Source organism: Carettochelys insculpta, chromosome 23, assembly GCF_033958435.1.
Source record: "Carettochelys insculpta isolate YL-2023 chromosome 23, ASM3395843v1, whole genome shotgun sequence".
Lineage (NCBI taxonomy): Eukaryota > Metazoa > Chordata > Testudines > Carettochelyidae > Carettochelys > Carettochelys insculpta.
Window position 1 is genome coordinate 16386306 of NC_134159.1, and position 15912 is coordinate 16402217.

The window sequence follows — 15912 nt, forward strand, 5'->3', positions numbered from 1 at the left end:
GTTCACACATACAGAGTGGGAAGCGACTGTCTAAGAAGGAGTATGGCAGAAAGGGATCTAGTGGTTATAGTGGACTACAAGTTAAATATGAATCAACAGTGTGATGCTATTGCAAAAAAAAAAAGCAAACATGATTCTGGGATGCATTAACCTGTATGTTGTGAACAAGACACAAGAAGTCATTCTTCCACTCTACTCTGCGCTGGTTAGGCCCCGGTTGGAGTACTGTGTCCAGTTCTGGGTGCCGCATTTCAAGAAAGATGTGGAGAAACTGGAAAGGGTCCAGAAAAGAGGAACAAGTATGATCAGCGGTCTAGAGAACGTGACCTATGAAGAAAGGCTGAAAGAATTGGGCTTGTTTAGTTTGGAAAAGAGAAGATTGAGGGGGGACATGATAGCAGTTTTCGGGTATCTAAAAGGGTGTCATAAGGAGGAGGGAGAAAACTTGTTCTTCTTGGCCTCTGAAGATAGGACAAGAAGCAACGGGCTTAAACTGCAGCAAGGGAGGTTTAAGTTGGACATTAGGAAGAAGTTCCTAACTGTCAGGGTGGTCAAACACTGGAATAAATTGCCAAGGGAGGTTGTCGAATCTCCATCTCTGGAGATATTTAAGAACAGGTTAGATAAGTGTCTATCAGGGATTGTCTCGACAGTACTTGGTCCTGCCATGAGGGCAGGGGGCTGGACATGATGACCTCGCAAGGTCCCTTCCAGTCCTAGTGTTCTATGATTCTATGAAAGGGCCTGGATTGTTGTTGCAAGGCAGGAACTCCACACAGACTGCAAAATCAGGCCCTTTTTGCAGCTGGTTCCACAGATCACAAGTCACTTTTGAAACTGCAGATAAATCCCGAACAGAGCTTACTCCAGTTGGACAATGGCTACTTCAGCAATCTGCAGCGTTGTTTTGTTCACCCACACTAACAAGGTGCTTTCACCCCACTGACTCAGGTACAGGCTTGCGTGTTTTGCTGAATCAGGGCCTTCGTGGCCTGAGGTGTGAAATCCAATCACCTTCCTCTCTCAGCTTCATAGCAACAAGCCATTTTAACCCCTCCTCCTGTATTTATACCAGCAATGTAAAAGCTTTCCCCTCCATGTCAGCATTCCCTGAAGGAGCCCGGGATTCCCGGCTGCAGAAGAGTTAACAAGAAGTAGCTGGAGGTAGGTAATCTCTCCCGTTTGAAAGCAGGCAGAAGCCCACTGGGAATGGTTTCTGTTGGAGGCACTTATCTCTTGTCTGTTATTAATAACCCAGAACAAACAGAGCTGCCCTTCCTCACGTGTCACTGCAAAAGGCAGAGATGCACTGAGGAGCAGGGAATCATCTCTGCTCCCAAAAACTGGACAAGTTAACCCAAGTCGGGAGTCTTGGCCATGCTCAGTGACCTGCTCGGGACAGGTTTCAGCTCCTGGAGATCCAAGTGCCAAGGAAAGAGCACAGGTAGCAAGGGCACACCTTAGATGAAAGGCCTCCTCTTGCCCCAGCTCATTGCTGCATCCCAAGCTTTTGGACCCTGCTCCTGCACTGGGCTTTGTGCAGGCAGGTGCTGAGCCTGAGGGCGGAGCTCTTTGCGGGAGAGGGGCCGTGCTTTGAGCAGGTGGGAAACCACGCTAACTCAGACAGCAGAGGGGCACCTGTACAGCCGCAGTGCTTTGGAACAGCGCACACAGCGCATTACTGATGGGGGAAGGGAGAGGAGAGGAGGCTTAACAAAAGCTTTGCTCATTGGATGAATCATTTAGGACCTGAGCAGCAGCTGCTCTAAGTGACGAGGAGCAGCACTCTGAGCGTGCGGAGCACCACTGAAACAAAGGTCCTGGGTGCGCATCACGCTGCTATCGGAGGGCCCCCTACAGGGACTGGGGCCGTTTCTGTTAGGTGTTGCACAGCCACAGCGGATAACAGTACCACCCGGTTCCTCCGCAGCCCTGTCTCTCAGCAGAGGTCAATGCTCAGTGTTGCTATGCTCACTTTATACGGGGGAAACTGAGGCACCAAGCAGGAGAAGACTTGCCCAACATCCCCTGGCAGGCCCTGGGCAGGGCCAGAAACAGAACGCAGCATTGCTGAATCTCAGTCCAGTGCTCTGACCACTGGATTGCTGAATGGCACAATCCCTGTCCCAGAGAGATTACAGGGTCAGGCAGCCAGATTCCCACTCTGAGGTCTGCCCAACCACTGCACCAGGCTCAGCTCCTGGTCTCTCACACACACCCGCCACCCCACAACGCAGCAGGAAATGAAGAGGAACCTGGTCTCGTACAATTTCTTGCTCCTGATCTTCTTGGTAGTCCTCCATGGGCTCTTCCCTGGCATTGTCTGGCCCAGCAGCGGCCTGGGAACACAAGAGGGCAGAGGTTGGTAAATCAGCCTGGTTAATGCTCTTGGAATAACCCCCACATCCCAAACCCACTCCAAAGCAGCTTTGGAGAACCAGACTTTCAAGCCCTAGAGCCTCACGTCTGGAGGATACTGCACTGAGACCCTGCAACGGCAGAGGTGACCTCACATCTGCGGTTGCTTGTGCCCACTTAATGCCTCTGGGCCCTTTGCCCTGCAGGCACCCCAGGGAGCAGCCCAGTTATTTCCCAACAGCGCCACACCTTCACGTCTGCCCGGCAGGGGGCTGTGCAGGGGAACGCTCTCACGGTAAGGATCAGGGCTATGCCAGAGCTCCACATGGAGCCCTGAGCGTGCAGCAGTCACTCAGGGTTGGACATTCTCTGTGGACACTGGGGAAGCAGCTGCTGGAGAGAGAGAGGACAAGCTAGCTGGCAGAGCTGGCGGCAACTGTACGGCTGAGCTCGCATCCCAAGTGCCAGGGAGGGACCAACTCCAAAGCGTTCTGGGCTTTAGCTGGATGAACAGCACCCACAGCCCCCCACCCATCCCACTGCAGCTGCCATGGTCACAGCCAAGGACAGACCTTCCAGCCAGGAGCCAACAGAGAAGCAAATCCTTCCTTCTTCCCTCAGCCGAAACCATCTGTCCTGTTTGCTGCCCATGAAAATGAGAGATGGTGGCTGCTGGGGAGACAGGCTGGGTAAACTAACAGCAGTTCAGTCTTCCCAGCACACAGAGGGCTGCAGCATGCCCAGGAGCTTGGGAAGCTGATCGCACCAAGGGGGTCTCCGAACAGGAGAGAGGAGTGCAAGGGGCATGACGACAGACCACTTTCTACACCCACGTACAGAACCACAGCCTCAGGTAGGATCAACCAGTGCAGCTTCTGTGACTCTGGTTAAGCTCTAGTGATTTGCACCAGTGTGGGATCTGGCCGCTAGCTGCTGCCTGTATGCAGGCTGGAAGCAAAAGAGCCAGCTGCTGCTGCAGGGCCCTGTGGCCTTTGCTGTTATCAAGGGCGTGGGCTTGAGAGAAAGGGTCTGTGGAGGAGGACCATTCTGCTCTCCACAGTGATGGCTGTCTGCCATCTTGGGAATATTCATATTTCCTGGAGTTATGCATTCGAATTCTGGCTGGGTCAATACAGCTGTTCGTCGTGCGCACAGGCTGGGAGTAACAGTCCCTCTCATTTTTCCCACCCAGGCGTGGAATTAATTTTGTTACGTGCACCAACATGAGCAGACGTGCACCACCAGTAGAAACACACAGTGCCAGTGCTAATCAGAGGCACCTGAATCTCTCCTGGGCGGCTGCCCAAATGCTCAGCTTACAGGCAACACTGGCTGGGAGGCACAAGAGTCAAAGAGGGAGGGCGCAGCTGGGAGCGAAGGCACCCAGGTTCCATGCCCAGCTCATACCCAGTCAAAGCCTGGCATTAGTGGCACTGGCTCAGGAGAGAACAAGGACAGGTATCAGGCGGGGGCAAGTTGCATGGCCCCTGTCCTGCCTGCGCCTGACTCAACCCCCAGCAGCCTGCCCAGCCAAAGAGTTAGAGATGCTCAGAGCTGGGACTGAAAAGGGATTTTATTGGAGCCTCTTGTTGGTGAGCATGAAATGTGAACGCTTTCGATAATTTACCCCCCTTGAGAGAAGGACTCAGGCAAGTTGATAGAGCTTCTAATTTACAGACCTGCACTCTGGGTAGCAATTCAGCACCACCTCCTTGTTCACCTGATGGGCTGAGCTGTGAGCAAGCTGTCTGCTCCCACCCAGAACCGCACTGATGTGTGCCACCCTCCACACCCAGGGCCCAAACAGCTACCCTTCCAAATACCCTTCCCATTGGGCCCACCGAGGAGCTAATCACAGCCCAAGGGAGCAGTGCTCTGACACCAGACCCAGCCGATTGCCCGGCTGGGGAAAGAAAGCCTCCCAAAAAGCAGCGAGGCATCGTACTAAGGTGTGTAGCATTCCCATAGTGGGAAGGAGCAGGGAGAACCAGCAAGAGAGAGAGAGAGAGAGAGGGGGAAGCAAACAAGGAAGAAAAACAAACTGGGGAGTGCTCTGTCCCCTGATTAGTTCTGTCCTCTCCAGGGCTTTCAACTTTGTCCCTCTCAGCTACCTGATTGCCAATGCCTTGTTTATGCAGCTCTGGCTGCTGCAGTATTTTAATGCTGCAATACAGGCTGTAACAAACCCATGACAATGGCCTTTGGAATGTAACAGTGACAGCAGGGAGAGAATTTCCTCAAAAGCTCAGGCCCCTCCCACTGGGGCTACAGGCAAATCACTGCTTCCTATGAGCAATACAGGCCATATGACACAGTTGCACAGTTCTGAGTCCACCCAGTAGTTTGTTGGTTAGAACTGACCAAGCTATTAAGGAGTTTCAATTTTCCTCCAAAAGAAGTAAAAAGTTTGCACAAGTTCTCACTGCCAGAGACCTGGGTTTTTCCACTTAAAGGTACCTGTGCTCTGTTTCTACAGCATGAGCAGCTTGTCCTAGCCCATGACGTAAAGACAAGTAGCACAGGTACAAACTCTTTTCCTGCTTAGGGGCTGGAGGGTTTCATTCAGCAAATGCAATTCTTTGCTTTGATGTCTATTCCGTTGGTTGGGAATGCTTTGAAACTCACTACTAATCCTTGCTTTAGAGCCTGACAGATCAAATGCTGCTTTGAAAAACAAGTGACATGAAGAATACATGGCAGCCTGCCAAAACAAGCTCCTATTTTCCTGCTGCTGAGTCTTGCTCCAAACAGCAAGAAGTGCTTTACAAAAATCAACAGCTTCCTTCTGCAAGTGAGCCTCTCCTTGGAGGAGACAAGATTTCCTTCATGCAGCATAACTGATTATTCCTGCAACCACAGTGGACTGGCTGCAGAGGAGACCAAGCAAAGTCCATCTAGTCTAGTGTCCTGTCTCTGGTAGCAGCTACAGCCAGCTGTTTCAAAGGAAAAGGTCAGCATAGTGAAGCAGGCGGAGAGGGGCTTAGAAGACCCCACATTTGGTTCCATCCTGGATTTTAACAGCTTGAAGCTGGCGTAAGCCACGAAAATTTTAACCTCTCTACTCCAGCATCCTCACGACCTGACCAGTGCTGAATGAGGGAATTTGCCAAACCACAGGAGGTCAGTATTGTCTAGCACATTGCCAACACTTCCACTGCTTCCTGGGATCTTAGAAGACATTTAGGAGTAAATTACAGCAACCCTGTCCTTCACATCACACGGCAGGACTTGGTCACAAACGAGGAGCTTTGGAACAGAGCAGGACAAGAACTACTTGATGTTCAAATCAAGAGAAGAAAGGGGGAATGGCTGGGCCACACTCAGAAAACCATCATCCAGCCTAGTCCGTCAAGCTTTAAAAAGGAACCCACAAGGAAAACACAAAAAAGGAAGACCTTGGACAACATGGAGAACTACTGAGACTGGAAGACAACAACTGGGATACTTGCATAATCAGCTAGAAATTTTGCCTTGAGACAGGGTGAAGGGGAGGACACTTGTAGATGATGTATGCTCCACCTGGAGTACAAGGGTTTAAGTCAAATAAGTCAGGTCACAGCTACGTAACAGCCCAGAACACAGAGCCAGGTCTGGGGGCTGTAAACAAACTTCATGGAACCACAGGAAACTTGGCCACATCCATGATAAGGGGTCATCCGGCTAAATAAAATCATGCCAGATTACAGATATTGCTGGACGACAGTGCCAGATTAGAGAGGTGTAATTTGTATCTCCAGTGTTTTGGGTGTCCTCAATTGTGACAAACCAGGACATTCTGGCTACCAGTTTCCCTTTGGGAGCCTGGTTAAGTTCACAGCCTGAACTTGACGGAATTAAACTGTGCAACTCATTGCCACGGGGTGGATGACAAATGCAGAAAGGTGTGGCCACGCTGTGGCGTACGGTCATTCCAGCCTCAGAGCAGGTGGAAGCAGGAGAACGGAGAGGCAGCTTGCCAGAGGCTCCAGGCACCCCAAAGAAAACTGGTCATGACCCAGCTGGGAGTCCATAGCATAAGCTGTGCAGAGTCAGGCACAGAAGGTGGTACAGAAGGTTTCTCTCTTAGTCAGCCTGTCACAATACAGCATAGGGACTGTGGGGGAGCAAATTTTACTGGGAGGCATGGATCCTCTCTGCCTCCTCCCACTTGTAGGGCCAAGAACCCTCATCATCTTTCCCCAACTCCGGCCCCTGCACAAAGGGCTTCCCCCTCCCATTAATTACCTTCAGTGGCTTCACTTGCACACTGGGTTCCTTGTATTTGTCTGATCGTACCACCTTCTCCTCAAAGTCCGGCCTCTCCAGCTCAGCCTCCTCAAACTCATCTTCCCCTTGGTTATTGGGATCCTGAGCAGGGTCCGCAGCTGCATCAGGCATCTGGGCGAGAGAAGCCTCTTGTAAGCACCCAAGAGGTCACAGCCGTGACACATGGCAGCCAGTACAAGCCGGCTTTCTCCTGCCATTAAGCCCAGGTCAATGTATGGGAGAAGCTATAGCTGAGGATGGAGCTTCCCCCCTCACTGCAGCAGTCCCCTCAGGCCAGATCTCAGGGGTGTCCCCTGATCACCATCTCCTCGGATGAGGCTAAGAAGTTACAGCTAAAGGAGGAAATGGGGGTCTAGCAATCTTCTTTGCTTGCCAGCATTCTGCCCCCTCGCCCCACTTTCTGCCCCACTAAATCCCAAGGCACTGTGCGTGCCCATCCCATGGGTCTCTGCATCAGCCTGGCTATGTTCGCCAACAATCACCCAGCAGAAGTTACGTCTTAACAAAGTTCCTAGGCAGTCACTGCCTGGCATTCAGCAACCCATAGAAGGAAACCACCTCCCTTCGGAAAGTTGGCTTGCTCAAAGGCCATGGAAGAGCTCACAGGCAATAGGCACGGAAAGGGGGGAGCTGTACCCACTGCTGATCAAACCGGCCTCAGAAGAACCCAGAGCTCCAGCAGATAGGGGCAGTTCCCTATCTCCAGGCTGTGGGAGATGCAAGACTTCTGCCTTATAGCAGGTCAAACGGAAATGTACCCTGCGGCTGAAATACCACAATGGACAGTGAGAGGAGATGCCTGGTCATCTCCTGTGCTCACTATCTGCCACCATATTGTTCTGCTATTTGCTGTAGGTCACCTGGGAAGAGTTTGTTTCCCCTCGTGGAGTTGGCTAAGTGTTGACTCCTATCTGGGGGCAGGGCGGAAATAACCAGCTGGCTCCCACAAAGAAAACATCTCTATGTCCCCCCCTCTAGGGAGAGCAGAGAGATGAAAACCTGTGCATGAGGCAAGCTCCTGGACAGAGCTGTGATGCCCCCCCACAGGCACCCTCGTGGGCAAAAGAAAGTCCAACAGGCTGGAGGTCCAAGCGCCTGCCTGCATCCTGGAGGCCAGGAAGGAATACTACAGAAATGCAAGGGGAAAAAAAAAAAACCTGTCTCTTGTATGTTACCACATCTCTTCCTCCACTCAGGGGAAAATGGGCTCTCTCCTGCAGCCTCTCTGAGCCAAGAGAAGCTAGATAAATGGAACTGCAGCTCCCCTGACGGACATGGATTACTTACACAGTGCTCCTCACCTTCAAAGCACTTTACAAACCTTCAGTGAGCTAGTCACGCTAGCAGCCCTACCAGCTAGTCAGTGCACTACTTCCCCCAGAGCTCCTCAGATAAAAGCATGCACCACAGTATTGTCCCCGTGACGTGACCAGCTTTACAGAGGGTTGAAACAACCTCCTTCCACCAAGCCAGCAGTTCTCAGCTCCTTTCTGTACCGCAACCCCCTTGTCTATAAGCCAGCATCTGCTCATCAGGATCCCTCCTCCCGTCCAAGAAGCTGAAATCTAACCAGGACCTACTTAGCCATATGGGAAGGGCAGGGTGCTCAGGACCACCAAAAAAGCAGATGTATGACCCCGCCTCCCCCGGGTGAGAGGTTCTGCAAGGGATTATATATAAAAAAGTCAAACAGCAAATAAGTGATCCCCATGCCCAGCCTTCATTCCATGCGCACACATGCGCTAACCTGCTCTACCTAATGCCCATCAAAGAGAGGTAATTATGCCTGGTTTTCAGAGAGCAGAAACAGAAGAACAGAAGTCACTTGTCTGGTCAGAACTCTTTGCAGCGCTCAGTCTGGGCTGACCATACCTCCCCATTAGCACCTGAATGGATGCTAGCAAACCTCCAACTATTCTTCATTAAAATACCATCTTCTTGGGGGCAGCGGTGAGAAGGACTCTGGAGTTCTGTTACATGCGTTCCATGGAAAGTTTCTGCTTTAACAGAAGTTTGGGTTCAAGGGATGAAGTCATGGAGACTCCTCTTACCATGGGCTCCTGGACCACCGGGTCTTCTTGGACATGCCCATTGTCTTCTCTTTCAATCATCCCAGCATCTGGAAGAAAAAAGTGAAGTTAGTAAATCTGTCTGGCCAAAAGGCTCATTCAGGGAGCAGCAGAACTCACAGGTATACAGCAAAGGTCCATGTAATTCTTGCCAGAAAGTTAAGGAAGTATGGATTGGATAAATGGACTGAAAGGTGGACAGAAAGCTGGTTAGTTTGTCAGGCTCAACAGGTAGTGATCAGAGGTTCAATAACTGGTTGGTGGCCCATGTCAAGTAGAGTGCCCCAAGGATCAGTTCTAGGGCCAGTTTTTTTCAACATCTTTATTAATGATCTGGATGAGGGGATGAACTGCACCCTCAGCAAGTTTGCGGATGACGACACTAAGCTAGGGAGAACGGCAGATGCATTAGAGGGTAGGGACAGGGTCCAGCATGACCTAGACAAATTGCAGGATTGTGCCAAAAGAAATCTGATGAGATTCAACAAGTGCAGAGTCCTGCATTTAAGAAGGAAGAATCCTGAGCACTGCTACAGACTGGGGACTAACTGACCAAGCAGCAGTTAAGCAGTAAAGGACCTGGGGCTTACAGTGGATGAGAACATGGAGAGGAGTCAACAGCGTGTCGCTGTAGCCAAGAAGGCTAATGACATATTAGGGTGTATTGGGAGGAAGAGGAGGTGGGAAAGAAATTGCTTTGGGCTGTGATGAAGCATCACTGGAACCAGAGAGTGGGGGGCTGCCATGCCACAAACCAGGTATAGCTTGGAGGTGGACAGACTTGAGGCTGCAGACAGCCTGACGCGAGAGCTTGGAGAGGCATGGGCTGCACCTTGTTCACTGGAACAGGTCGCTCCGAGTGCCTAACGAGGGCAAGTTAAAATGTCAGCCTTGACCTGTTTCGTCCTTTCCACAGGCAAGAGCAGGTGCTGATTTGCCACTGCTGGATACAATGACAGCACTTAGATAACTAGTTGCCATCAAGGGCAGCAGGGCAATGAGTGTCTGCCTCCGAGATCTGACACCGCCATTGCCCCAGCCTAGCAGACGCGCTTCCACTGCCAATATCCAAAGCCAGATTTCACATATTCACGGGCGCCAGCAACCCCCCACTAGCCACCTGCCAAAACCTCTCTGCTCACATCAACCATGCAGGTATGTGCTGGAGACACAAGAACTTCTGAGTCTATTGACAACACAGGGGAAGCGCAGAAAACTCATTTAACATGAAAACCACTACGTGCTGCCGGGCACACCACACAGACAAGGCCAGAACGGCAGCGCCAGGGCAGGATGGTGCATCCTTTCCGTGTGCAAATCTTGTGAGCTGCGTAGGCCAGCGGGCCTTGACTCAGTGTTCTCCCCTGTGATGTTAGCAAGATGAATGACTCCACCGCACAGCTGTCGAGGATACAGGCTTTGTCAGGCTACCCTTTTGGAGGCTTAGTTATCCTTGAGGTGCCAATTACATCCATCTGTTTCCTATTAGGGGGCAAGGGAGCTGGGTGATCATCTCAGGGGTCCGGTCACTCCTCTCTACGTTCAGGAAATGGTCTATCTTCCCCAGAGCCCAATGCAGAGGCTGGGTGGTATCCATGGAAACCACCCAGTTGCACAGGGAGCATCGCCGCTGGGTCAGTACCACTTCTCTCTTCATTGGCTGGTGATGCCTGAAAAATTAAAGGGGGTGACCTATGTGGAAAGGGGGAGGGGGAAGGGGCCCCACACAGCATCAGCGAGAAGGAGGCAAGGCAGCTCAGGAGGTTTATTTCTCCTGTGGTACGTTCTGGACCCTGCACAGCCCTTTGGTTTGACCGAGGGAGGCCCAGTCCCCATGAGAGCTGGATCCCAGCAAGTCCAGCTGGTTGTGCTGGCTCCAAGGGGAGTGCTGACCAAGCCGAGAAGGTTGAGATGACGAATGCAAAGTAGCCTCCAGCAATCAGACTGCCCCGTTCAGATTGACGCAACATTTACAGGGCCAGCGTGGCCCAAGAGACTAATGCCACAGCAACCCCTCGCACACCGAAGAAACACGAGGTGCTGCGCCCACTCCGCCCAGCAGATTGGCAGGAATTGGGAGACCCGGCCAGGCAAGGCAGTGGTCCCCTGAGGGGGCGCAGAGACAAGGACAGGCACCCCACAGCGCTTCACAGAGCTCCTCTGACTGGTGAGAAGCAGGGTCTGAGAGCAGTGCAGAACAACGGACGACCGCACGACAGCTGACTCAGCTGCATAAAGCCGGGCGCGCTGGAGGGAAGGCCCAGGTGCTAAAAGAATAATGAGTTTCCAGGGTGTCTCCCCATTCAGAAAGATCCCTCCCCCCATTAAACAGCTTCATTCTCTGCCTAATGCCGGGGTGCAGAGATGATTCTTCCTCCGAGCACGTGTTCCAAGTCTGGCTGTATTATACCGGGCATGTTTGAGGCCTGGCTGCACTTCTGATAGCAAGAGCAAGGGACGGAAAAGAAGTACACCTGCCTGAGACTCTTCTCAGGACTCCTGGGTGGAGGCATGTCAGGGGAGAAGAGACTAATTAGCCATTTTGAGAGTGCATCATTTCTTGTCCTCCTCCTAACAATCCCCAACAAGAGCAGCCTTAACAAAGGCCAGGGGCAGCATTTCTGGTCTGTCCGTCATCTGAATTAGCCAAGTTTTGACTCACGAAACATTAACTGAGAGCCCCAGAGGCAAGAGGGCTCTCAATTAAACAGTTTCATGGCCAGGGCAGTAAAGTTTCTCCCTAGGGCGTTAATCCCAAGCAAGACACAGAGGTAAAGTCCTGCTGGTCCTGGCATCCCCCCATCCCTCTCCCAGCGCAAGTCCGTTTCCTTCAAAGAGGAGCTCGCTTTGATGTGAGGCAATTAGTTTGATTCGTCTGAGGGAACTTGCTGAAAGTAGAACATTTAAAGATGAAATGCCAGCTGGGTCCCTCTATGGGAAAGGACAAGGCACTAGGCTTTGAAATGAAACATGGCTCCTTGTCCTCTCTCACTCATACCCCACCCCACTCTGGGCCCCGTCATCTAGACCCGATCAGCATAGGATCAGTTTAATATCTGACGTGTCAAATATTCAGGACGTCTCTTGCAGTGGCAGGACCCTGCACCAACGATCTGGAGCTCCTTATTTCTATCACAGCAAGGCTCTGTTAAAGTCATACTGACCTGCATGGGCGCCTTTCCCCACCGCCAGTGTTCTTAATCCCAGCCTTCTTGAGAGCAGAGAAAGACATCTGTACCCAAATCCACTGGCAAGCAGCCAGGCTGACTCCACCAAACTCAGTCTCGCTGGTGATCTAAGTCGGAATTTGAACCCAGGTCCCTCCCCAGAGACTAAGAGGAGAAACCAGGAGTTCTGACTCCTAAACTTCCCACCCACCCACTAACCCACCTGCCAAAGGTGTCAATGTCGCATTCAGAAAACTGGTGACACAGACATATAAGTCACTGACCAAAAGCAACAGAGACTTTGTCAGTTCAGCTCCAGGCAGTGGCATGGATTCGGCATTCTCACTGTAATTAACAATGCTAGCCCTTGAGACCCGAGCAGTTAATCAATATTTGGGATCTTGTGGTTTGTTTCAGGTAAGGACAGAAAAGGATGATGGAGTCAGGTGTTTCTTTGGTGCAAATTTGTTCACTGAAATAAATGGACCTAAAGTCCTGTTTCTCTGAAAACTCTGGGAATCAAAAAGCAGCAAGACGTGTTTCTCTCTTCACAATTCCAAGCCCTTTTCCAGCCAGCACTCAGTCCAACAGCTCTGACTTTCAGGGGCATTTTTTCCCCCACCACCCTCAGGGTCATGCATTTCTCTTGCAGTGTCTGTGGCTTTCTTCACTGTTTGATGTGTTTCTGCTGCTTCTTTTCTGCACACAAATGCACCGCTACAATCAAATCTCTCATCCGCACATTTGTTATCAGACCTCCAAGAAACAGCTTGGACTGCCTGGTCCACCTACAGCTTAGCCGTGAAAGCAGTCCTCGGGCAGTCACTTGGGCAGTCACTGCTGTTTCAGCTATGACGGAAAAAGACGGCATTTCATTGTTCCCTCAATTCCTATATTTGGAACATTGAAGCTGTCCAGCATAAGAACAATGAACTGGTGTAACTGCCCAACTCTCATCTTAACAATATTTAGACAATGTGCTTGTGAAGTGAAGCAAAGATCAAGGCTCATCCGTGGCAAACCTCAGCTGGTGAATTATTCATGAACCAGTTCCTTGGCCGATGATGAACTTTCACAGCAAGTCAAATGCTTCCTGCTCCTCCCCCTTTTTAATGGCTTCCTTTTCAAATACATTATTAGATGGCGGATCTGGTCCGGGAGTCTCAAAGCAGTTGGAGCAGCAGAAGCTACAACTCTAACACGTGCACAACAGTTTGAGGGCTCTCTCCTCCAGCTGCCCAGACTTACAGCAGTGTTCCCTCTCATTTTTCCATCCCTGGGTGGAATACATCTTGTGTGCACCAATGCATGCATGGCTGCTGGATGTGGGGGCTCTGCTAATCTGAATCTCTCCTGGGTGCTGCCCAAGCACTCTGTTTACAGAGAACACTGCTTACAGCCTTCCAAGACAGCTGCAGTTGTCTGATTGCATTAGTCAATGAGCTGTCCTTGGAAATGGCTTGCTCTTCATCACCAAAGGATGTTGGGAAATTCACTGCTGTGATTAAGATTGGAATACCTCTTCCAAAAAGAAAAAAGTCACATGGGAGACTGGACTCAAGCCACACAGGAAAGAGTGAGAGGGGATTCTCCATCCTTCTCTTATAGAGGGGAAACAAATTGCCTCAACCAGTGTGAATTCCTGGCACATTGCTTTAGCATATCTGATACACCTGCCCTCGAAGAGGACAGGTGAAAGGGTGGATGAAAGGTTGCCCCATCCCCAATAACAAGGTGATGCAATGGATGTCTCAGATGAGAATACAGGCAACAGCCTCTCCTTCCTCCTTCCATCCGTAGCAAAACATGCTCCTTAGTCACCCAAAAGGGGATTGAAGCTAGTACGAATGTTCTCCAATGCAGCGACTTGACGTCAGGGGAGTCTCAGAGCCAGTCTCTACTTCTGCACATGGCGAGGTAGGAAGGTGAAGAGTTTTTACAACTCCTAGCAAGTGTGCCTCTTTCACAATGAAATATGCTTGGATGTCCCTGTGCGCTGGTGCTAACCTAGGCAGGGCTGGGCCAGGGCAGTGTCTGAATGGGTGTCCTCCCAGGAACAACTGTGGAGTGCATGAATGAATGCTGAAGGCACCAGGTGCTACAAACTTTCTCGTGCAACACTGAGAATCCAAACAGGACCAAGCTAGGGCATAAGACAGAGAAAACAAAAGCAACTAGGAATTTGGACAAAAATAACCTAGTTTGGATTTTTTTAAATACATTTTTTCTCTTGATAAACATTTCAAATTCATAGTTCCCTACGCATTTGGAGACACAGCCTACAGCAAAAGCCTCCCCCTTGGTAAGCAGAGGTCATTACTGTGCTTCACTGTGTTAAGGAAACCATACCCATCTCGAGTTCCTCATCATCCATCCCTTCCTTGTCTCCTTCCTCATTGGCTATCTGATGTCCTGCCCCTCTCTGCTGATTGGCCGCCAACAGATTGCCATTCTGGATCTTCTGCTCAGGTCTGGCATCCACGGGAAGGCGCTGTGGGTAACTGGGCACATGTTCCTCATCCATTCGAGCATTCACTTTATTAACAATGTCTTGCCAGCTGCAACAAACCGAAAACAGAACAAGCCACACACCAGTAAGTTCAAAGGACATCTCAGAATGGTTCTTCCTAAACTAAATGCAAGATGGAACAAAACTGACAAACAAAAACAAAAAAAGAAGCCTACCTCCGACACATGCAAAACTGCCTAATTATACATCTCTGGCAAAGGAGTGGATTGCATTTGTTATCCCCGCAAACTACACGGAAATGCTAGAGAAAAATTAATATGCTACATAAGTGCAAGAGAAAAATATGCTTTATAAATGCAATGTATTATTATTGGAATGCTTTAATCTCTAATTCATGCACTGTGATAAATCATCTATACTGTAGTGGCAATATTTCCTCTTGCTCCAAATTGATACATTGTCATGCTTCCCACATATTAGAAGGCATAAATTTGCTTTTCTGGAAGAGTGCCAGACCCAAAAATCCTCTTTATGTCTCAATAAATAAGAGGGCTGCTTGTACCACCGTCTTCTAGAATAATTAGTGCAAACTCTGAAGAATCATTATTGAGAACTGCAGAGTTTTCGATAATGAGTGAAGAAAGCCGCCTTAAGAAAAATAAGGCTATAAGAAACTCATTGCAGAGTAGCACTGCAGATAACATTTTGCTGGTCAATGTCGACAAAACTCTCTCTCGTAAGATGGCTGTAATAACTGTGATGTGTCGTGGTGTAAGTTTACTTAGGTCTCCTCTTGAAGGCCACGTGTCTCTTTTAGATTTAGAAAAAGATACAAAGAAAGGCAACAGAAGAGATTAAGTGCAAAGAACAGTGCTGTGATCTGCCTGCCTCTGAGCTCTGTGGAATTACAGGCCGCTCTCTCTGGACAGCCATGAGCTAAGCTAGGAGTCTGATCCTTCCCCTGGAAGGCTATGCCTCCAACATGCTCCTGATGCTCCCTGGACCTGCTGTGTCTGCCTGCTGCCTTCTTGGCACAACAAGCCTTTCATGATGGTTAGCAGCAGTTTTTCCTCTAATTTTTAACATCCATGGGTGAAATAAATTTTATGCGCACCCAGGCATGTGCAGATGAGCACCACCAATAGTGACAGATGCTGCACAATGAGAGTAGCTGTGGATGCTCTACTAATCAGCTGGGCGGCACCTGGATCTCCCTTGGGTGGCCACTGAAGCACTCAGCTTACAGGGAACCCTGGTTGGCAGCAGGACAAATGGCAAGTTCTCCTTTGCCTCAATGCTTTCAACTCTGGACTGACTAATCATGGACTCAGAAGCCCAACACTGCATGGCGGGTCAGAGGCTCCACTCCCCGTCTAAAACCGCGTACTACAGATGCACAAAGATGTGTAAGGTAGGACGTCCATGCAGACATTTTCAACAAGTGCCAGAGAGGAAGCATCTCTTAGAGACGGCCCAAGTTTTCTCCAACAAGGGGATTATTCTCCACCCAGCTCTTGCAAAAACGCACCAGGATGGGCAGAATTCAATCGCACATGCACTTCCAAAAGATTTCCAACTCTCC

At 50.2% G+C, this 15912-nt stretch overlaps 1 protein-coding gene across 6 annotated transcripts in view; it reads right to left on the minus strand.

The window, feature by feature from the left end:
• Positions 1-15912, minus strand: part of LOC142000990 (uncharacterized) — a 78750-nt gene that overhangs the window by 4584 nt on the left and 58254 nt on the right. For 3 of the 6 annotated variants that reach the window (XM_074975766.1, XM_074975769.1, XM_074975765.1), the window contains 5 exons: positions 14210-14418; positions 8676-8743; positions 6583-6735; positions 2268-2339; positions 152-271 (listed from right to left, as the gene is read on the minus strand). In XM_074975766.1, the coding sequence (XP_074831867.1) occupies positions 152-271; positions 2268-2339; positions 6583-6735; positions 8676-8743; positions 14210-14418 (622 nt within the window). The remainder of the gene's footprint in view (positions 1-151; positions 272-2267; positions 2340-6582; positions 6736-8675; positions 8744-14209; positions 14419-15912) is intronic. The other 3 variants (XM_074975768.1, XM_074975767.1, XM_074975770.1) reach the window with 3 other exon arrangements.